General features: G+C 45.9%; 1 protein-coding gene across 5 annotated transcripts in view; it reads right to left on the reverse strand.

Moving 5' to 3' along the window:
* Positions 1-4,043, reverse strand: part of KCNU1 (potassium calcium-activated channel subfamily U member 1) — a 122,950-nt gene extending 118,907 nt beyond the window's left edge. For all 5 annotated transcript variants that reach the window (XM_053269096.1, XM_053269094.1, XM_053269093.1 and 2 more), the window contains exons 1-2: positions 3,818-4,043; positions 1,152-1,256 (exon numbers count right to left, since the gene is read on the reverse strand). In XM_053269096.1, the coding sequence (XP_053125071.1) occupies positions 1,152-1,256; positions 3,818-4,009 (297 nt within the window). In that variant the 5' untranslated portion in view covers positions 4,010-4,043. The remainder of the gene's footprint in view (positions 1-1,151; positions 1,257-3,817) is intronic.
* Between the last annotated feature and the right edge of the window lie 4,071 nt (positions 4,044-8,114).

The following is an 8,114-nucleotide window of genomic DNA, read 5'->3' on the forward strand; positions in this document are numbered from 1 at the left end:
TGGAATGCCCTCCCTGAAGATCATCACCATGATCCCTCCCTCAGTGTTCTTAAGAAACAACTGAAGACATATCTTAATATTTTAAAAAATATTTAATAATTTTAAATATGTTAATATTAATTTTAATATTTAAAATTTTAATATCTTATCCTTTTAATTTTTTCCCCTTTTTATATTTTATATTCTGCTTATATCTGGTTGATTTCTTAGTATTTAGCTGTTTAATGATAACTTTTAAATTCAAATGCTGAAAAAAGTGTCATTTTAATTTTGGTTTTAACCTGGTCTTTTCACTTTTTAATTGTATTAATGTTCTGTTCTATACTGTGTCTATTTTATTAACGTTGAAAGCAACTCAAGCAGAAGTGCAATGGAGGGGTGGGGTATAAATAAATAGATGATGATGATGATAATAATAATAATAATGATGATGATGATGATGATGATGATGATGGCCTTTTAAGTGAACACAAGCAGTATCTATCTATCTATCTATCTATCTATTTATCTATCTATCTATCTATCTATCTATCTATCTATCTATCTATCTATTAATGTGATACTGCAGTTATACAACCCAAGCCCTTAAGACATCATAAACTATACACTGAGTGGGTTCTTATGTTCAGTCTCATATTAGTTTGATGCATGCCCTCCCTTCAAGCGTTTCATGAGAACTCGGTATGTTTTCCCAATCTCCATTTGACAACATGCCAAATTGACACAAAGCGGAGATCTGTAATCCGAATGTGGAGTTAGCTCTGGGGTGGGCAAACTTGGCCCTCCAGCTGTTGTTGAGCAACCATGATCACCAGCTGCAATTTACTCCAACAGCTTGGAGTAAAGAGGGTCAAGTTTGCCCATCCCTGGACTTAACTTCACATTTGGATTACAGATCTCAGCTTCTTATCAGTTTGGCACGTTGCCAAGCAGCGCTGAGCAAAAAGTTCTGAATCCTTGTGATGCTCTCTCCGAGAGCTCATTCACAGCAAGACACTCCAATCCCTGTCGGCCATGAGATGGATTTTGAGAACCAGCCCATCAAAAAAAGTTAATGGTCTTCCAGTCCCAACTCCTCTCCTCGTACGATTGCACCTATGCTTTCTTATGTTTCCCACCCTCTTGGCTTACTTATTCATCAAACCACTCACCAGCACACGCCCCACAGCGGTCTGACCTGAAAGCATCATCACTACCCAGTCCTGAAAATAACCTTTCCAACGAATGTAAAAGACATTCTTTACAGCAAACATTCCCTAGAGGCAAGAAAAATACATTAGGAATTCCCAAATTGCCAGTCTACATTGCATTAATTGAATACTTCCCCTCTGCCTATGCATTTGGCACATGATCTCAGCCTAGCCTTCTGGCAGGAAGTGCGCAAGAGACAACACTCTGGTTAAAAACCCAAGCCAGGTATCCTGGGGATAGCCAGTTTGGGCAGACCGATTCAGCATCAAAAGGGTGGCAGTGGGGTGGCAGCAAGAGAAGTAGCTTAAAGCTCTTACTGGCCTGGCCTGACTATCGGTGCTGTCACTTGCCCCACTGGCACAGCCCAAATGTATAGCATTCCACATTCGGCAAGCCACCCACATGGTGGTGGTGTTGCTGTTCCAGCCTCTGCAGATGCATGGAGGCCATTTGCGTGCCCTCTGCGCACCCACAGACACCATGCATATGACCTCTGTGCATCCACAGAGGCTGAAATTGTGTTGCTGCCATGCAGGCATCTTGCTGAATGGGGATAGCCATGTGCTTCGGCTGTGCCAGGTAGGGTTGTGTACAGAATCGGCTGGCCTGGTTCGGTTTGGGTGTGAACTGCACCCAAACCTGACTGGGCCAGTTCAGTCTGGCACCCCTCGAACCACCTCCCCCCCGGTTCGGTTCAGTCTGGGGGGTTCACGGGTTGTTGTTGTTGTTTTTGTTGTTTTAAAAAGTTTTAAAAATCCCTTTACCTGTAGTGCCTTCAGGGGGCTTCCTAAAGGCCGCGGGTGTATGTGTGTATGTCTACAAATGTTCCCTCTCCCCCCACTGGCCTCCTATCTCACCCCCACAGCCCGTCCCAGGCTGATTTTTGGCCCATTCAGGCCTGTAAAGATCGGTGCAGTGGCCATTTTGGAGGCTGCTGCGCATGCTCAAATGGCCTCTGTGAGGCCTGGCAAGGCCTTGGGCCTCACAGGGACCATTTGAGCATGTGCGGTGGACATTTTGTTTTTGGCTGCCATTTTCTTAAACGAGAGGCAAGCAGCAGCAGCGGCAGCTGTCCCAGGCTGGTAGGAGCTTTAAACTACTCCTCTCACCACTGCCCACTGCCACCCTTTAAAGGATCCCCCCCACCTGTTTGCTTGTAAAGGGGAATTCTCAACCGGATTCCCCTTTACAAGTATAGGCCCTCAATCCACTGAACAGGTTGGGTCAAATGGAGCACCGTCAGAGCAGGAAGCTAAAGGGGGCAGCGGAAAGCAGGTAAAAACCTGCTCTCATCCTTTTAAAAGACCCCTTGCTGGCACCAAACCGGATCGGACCTTGCCCGAAATGGTTCAGTGCTGAACCTGTGCACATCCCTACCCTGCAGCCTTTGTCCATCACTGGAGGGCTGTAGATCATGTTGGCTAGCTTGTGTGCTCAGAAAAATACATTATTCAGTGTGAAAATGTATCTCCCACCCTTCCACCCATTGATACACTTCTATAGAGTCAAGGTTATTTGTAGTTCTATCTGAATACTCAGATGGGTGGCTTTACTGTAGCAGGAAGTGTCTGAGGTTAAGCCATTTTGAGCATTGCACCAAAGTGCTATTTTTTAGGGTACACATAATGTGCAGTGACTGTGAATTGTCAGGAGCAAAGCTGAAGAATGCCATTGGCTGTATGTCAGGACTAGGGATGTGCATTTTGATTCGGCTACAAAATGTTTTGTGTCTGAAAATGGCACTTTCAGACATTTTGTACACATACCGAAAATGAAAAATACTGCAATGAAGATGTTTATAGCCGAATCGAAATGAGCCTATTTTGGAAATGAAGCTTTGTTTTTCGGGGGGAAATTCGGACCCGTTTTGCGATCTCTAGCAGTCTCTCAAGAGTCTCCCTTTAGTTCTTCTGACATCAGTTTGAATTTCCCACCCTTCAGGCCTGCAGATTGGAAGGCAAAAGCAGGGTTGGATGTGGCAGGGAGTTTCCGGAGTGGCAGGGACAGGCTTCAGGGAGCTTGGCTTGCTGGCTCACTCTTTAGTGTGGGTGGTGACAGGCACTATTGTCCGAAGGGTGACACACAGCCATCATGGGTGTTTGGTGGACAGCGGGGTGAGGAGGCGGTGGTGGCATGCCCTGGCAGAGGATGCGGGTGGGCGAAAATGGTGGGGTGGGGAGTCCGGCGCCAGGGAGAGAATGGACAGGAATGCAGACTCGGGAAGGAGAACAGAACAAGGCGTACAGAACAATGGGGAACAGGAATCGGGCTGGGGCGGAAGAGAGGGGGGAACAGCGGGGAGATTGACAGCCTGTAATTCAGCTTCAGTTTTGGAGCAAGTTGGCTCCGAAACCAGAAAGGGGGGGTCAGTGGGCTTCATTTCAGACTCTATCTGAATTGGGGGGGCTTCGGATTAGGCCGAAAACAAAACAAATCTGAAATGCACACCCCTAATCGGGACCTTCTGTCGCCATCCTGATGATGCAGTAAATAGTTCCCTTGAATGCTGCCCACCCCCCAGCTGAAGTATAGCAAAGCTGCATTCATTCGCCATTTGGAGAAGTTCAGGTACACAATCCCTCCACCACCACCACCCTCACATTTCGGCACCTAGCTATGGATTTACCTTTAGATGCTCTGAAAAGAAGAAGGTGTATATGAATTGGTTTATCCTGTATATCAGGATGAAGATAATACCGCCCAGGAAAATGGCCAGACAGGAGCAGATAAATGCCATCTGGATATATTGAGTGCAGTGACTTCCAAGCACCTCCGACAAATCATCTTCTTGCCTAGCAATATATATTTCGTTCTCCATCTTGCTTGTCTCTTCAGCTGCCCACTTGTTTGTCTTGGGGTGTTCTCAGAAATACTGTGCCTTTGGAGAATCTTTATGACGTCACTGCCAACATGCAGGCTATGATGTCATAGTTTGAGAGGTAGATTATAGGCTGTTGCCATGAACCCTGAGTCTGACCCTGTAATCTCTGGAGGTCTGACACAGAGGACTTGCACATGGGGCATGGTTCCAGAGGCCTCAAACTCCAGGGTTCTCTATACGTTCTGATCCCCTTGACAGTCCCCTACTAGAGGATGAAGCAGAGGCACTACCAGCTCCAACAGCTGCCCAGATCCACCATAGCCAGCCCAGTACCTGGTAAATACAGGGCACAGGCCCTTTACGATCTGGAATATTCCAGGCTCAGGTGGGGCCACATTTTTGACTGCTCTGTTTCCTCCACATTGTGGATGTGCTCTGCCTATTAGGATTTATCCGTGGACATTTTCGCAGTTGTTTGCATGGGGCATACTTCTCTGTTTGAATGTGTCTATGTGCTGACTTGGGGCAGAGTCACAGTGTTTGTCTGCTCTTTGCTTCCTAACTTGGATTCAAACTGAGAGGTTCTCCCTCTCTCTGCATAAGAGACTGTTAGCCTGCTTATGTTTTCATAGGGCCAAGGTTTAGTTAGTAATAAATAGCAAACTCTTGTTTCTCAGTTAAAGTTGGCTTCCTGTTCAGTGACTTTTGAAGGATAAGTAATGTCTTTGCAACTGCCTTGTTCTGGTGTTCTGCTTCTTTCAGTTTTCTGGCTCCTGACCTCTTGTTCATTGTGACTTTGACCTAGCTTGCTCATCATGACAGACTGATGTCCTAACTCCTGACCACTGCTCTGACTTTGGCTTAGCTGGTCCCCAACAGCCTGCTTCCTAGCTCTGGATGGACCATTCTCCTGACAAAGCTACTCCACCTAAGCATGGCAGCTGCAAGAACTTAAAGAGAACATCATGTGGGAACCAATGGGAAATGGGGAGGTTCCCATTCAAAATGTCCCATTCAACTCTGGTTTGGAGTTACTTGTGAATGTGGCCAGTGTGATGTGGGAGATCCATGACTGGGTCTTCCAGATTCCTTCTCTTCACTTCAAAACATTTATGGAGGGCTGCTAATTTGTTCAAGAAAAGCAGTACTGAGGGAGAGGAGTTAACCATTTGTTGTTTCCCCAACAGTAATAACTCTGTCCCTGAAGTTGTCATTAGCCTCACTTGGGAAAGAAGGTCTGTATGGGGCTAAAAGCAGCTTTGTTGGGGGCGGGATTTTAATCAGGGGAAAAAACACTGAGAAATTATCCCCCACCCACACCCCACTTCCCTGATCAAATGACCAGCCAAGAAGAAGAAGAAGAAGAAGAAGAAGAAGAAGAAGAAGAAGAAGAAGAAGAAAGAACAATGCACTTTAGTCTATCAAAAATGTTCAGTAAAACACCAGTCCATTTCCCCTCCATTCAGGCCACACAACCCACGCCTACAGCTGCTGGGATCAGATGTCACTAGTTATCTCAACAGTTCCCTCCCACTGCAACATAATATCATCAAAAGCGCTAGGATTCCTCCAGAGTTATTTTTTTTTAAGGACGCCAATGGATGAATAATGCAATCAGGTTCCTCTTCATGCAATCAGAGCAGCTGAATAGGAAAGTGGTGATTTTGTCTTAAAAGGGGACACGTGGCCAGGAAAAGCAAGTTGCAAACACTGGCATGAGGACTGGTAGGCAAAGAATGCAATATTGTGGCCTTCAGATGCAGTGTACTGTTTACCTAATGACCATCCTGCTCCATCTACAAGCCAAAGGGTTCTAGTTGCATTTGGTGCATCTGTGTTGTGATGAAGCTATGTTCAGATGGCAGCCCTTTTGTAACACTGGTAAAATGGCTATTTGTGTTTGTGTATCTGCTTTCTGCATAATCCAGTGCCATTATAATCAATTCGCTTTTACAGACAGCCTAGCATCAAGCCAACCTCTGTTGAATTATATTCCTAGATATGGATTGTGGGTACACAAAAACAGACTTGTCTTTATTGGTTACCTGATATGTTTGCTTGACATCATTATGGTACTAGTGTCTTTGTATACAGGAAATGCATTGCCCATAAGGGTTTTGTTTAGTGAAACGATTGGAGAGATATGCCTTTCTCCCCCTCCTAAAAAGTAAGTAGTCATAGAAACATAGGAGCATAGGAAACTGCCATATTCTGAATCAGACCATTGGTCCATCTAGCTCAGTATTGTCTTCACAGACTGGCAGCAGCTTCTCCAAGGTTGCAGGCAGGAATCTCTCTCAGCCCTATCTTGGAGATGCCAGGGAGGGAACTGGGAACCTTAGATGCTCTTCCCAGAGCAGCCCCATCCCCTAAGGGGAATATCTTACAGTGCTCACACATCAAGTCTCCCATCCTTTTCTGTCATGGATAGAGCAGATAAAGGACAAATCAAAATTACAAAACACTAAAGTCAATACATTAAAGGATCACAGGAGTAGCAAAAATGTGAGTAGCAAAAGAATGTTCTGCCATTATATGCCTCTAAATTGTATTGCTTATAAATATGACATATGTTGAGTTAATCGCCTGAAACTCATGCGTGATATACTAGACAAGGTCTGCAAATGTGTCTAATTTCAAAGTGATGCGATAAAAATTGACCCAGGTATAGCAAGTTAAATTGTGCTACAAACTGACACATTCGCATTGGTCCTTTTTTGTCCAAGTGTCAGACCAGTGTGACATAGAATTCTTTCACATTTGGTAAAAATGATTGATGTACTCTGTCCAGGCTTATTGAGGAAGAGTGCTTTTTAATAGTTTGGTGAAGGTTTGAGCAGCAATTCAGATATTCACCCTGGAGAGACCCCCGAGCCCGGGAGACCTCTTGCATCCTCCCGGCTGGGGGGTCTACTCATGTGTCAGCACGCGCTGCGGCAACACTCAAGCAACAAAATGAGGTCAGTGGAGCACCCTTTTCATAAACAATGGAAATTTGATGGTCCAAAAACCTGCTGATCAGGTTTAGGGTTCAAGCTCCATAAAGCAGGGAATTTGAAACCTAAGACTGATGCCTTAACAAACAAGCCACGTGATCAGTAATGATGTTGTGCAATGTCAAAAATGATGCTAACTTGCAACTTGCCCTCCATTTACCCACACTTTTCTTTGGCCTTTGAGGCTGAAATCATGATGGAGATGCCCCACATTGTCCATGTGGGTGCACAGAGGGCAAGTTGTAAGCAAGCACAGTTTGTGACATTGCACAACCTTACTGATCACCTTACTGATTTATTTACCTTTTACTCCTCTTGGGAAAGTTCCTGAAGGTGGCAGGGGGGTCCATGGAGGTTCCCCCTCCCCTACTGGCCTTCTAAATCACCCCCTCACCCGGTTCGGACACTCTTTGGCCAGTTTTTGACCTTCACCCCCAGCCATGTTGGGGTCTAAGCCACACAGAGGCCATGTGCACAGGTGCCCAGCCCCCAATATGGCCACAGGGCGAAGGTTGAAAACTGGCTGAAGAGCGCTTGAACCAGGTGAGGGGGTGATTTAGAAGGCCGGCGGGGGAGGGGGAACCTTCGTGGACACACACACACACACACACACACACACACACACACACCACCTCCAGGAACTCGCCTGAGAGGAGTCAAAGGTTTAAAAAAATACAATTAAAAAAAAAGAATTTAAAAATTGTGGGGGGAAAAAACCCACAATGGAACCGGGGGTTTCGAGGGGGTGCCGGACCGGACCGGGCCAGCCGGTTCCATGCACATCCATACCTCTGAGTAATATTGAGTTAACGTAGTCCCTCGGAGCTCTCCGTGGTTCTGCAGACAGACCTGGCCTTGCTCTTGCCTCACCTCACCTTGAGATCAACCAGGTCAGGACAGAAATCTTGATCAACCCCCTGCTTGATGTAGAAAATCCATGGCAATACAACTCCCAGCAGATGGCCATCCAGCCTCTGCTTGTCAAATTTGCATCTTGCCAGTTGCAGCTATAGTCTTGCTGTCTGTTTTGGGAAACTGGGCTCTTGCCATATATAGGGTGACCATTGGATGGCAGCAAAGTCCTGCCTTTAACATGAAGTACCACT

The sequence above is a fragment of the Hemicordylus capensis genome, chromosome 8, assembly GCF_027244095.1.
Source record: "Hemicordylus capensis ecotype Gifberg chromosome 8, rHemCap1.1.pri, whole genome shotgun sequence".
NCBI classification, from domain to species: domain Eukaryota; kingdom Metazoa; phylum Chordata; class Lepidosauria; order Squamata; family Cordylidae; genus Hemicordylus; species Hemicordylus capensis.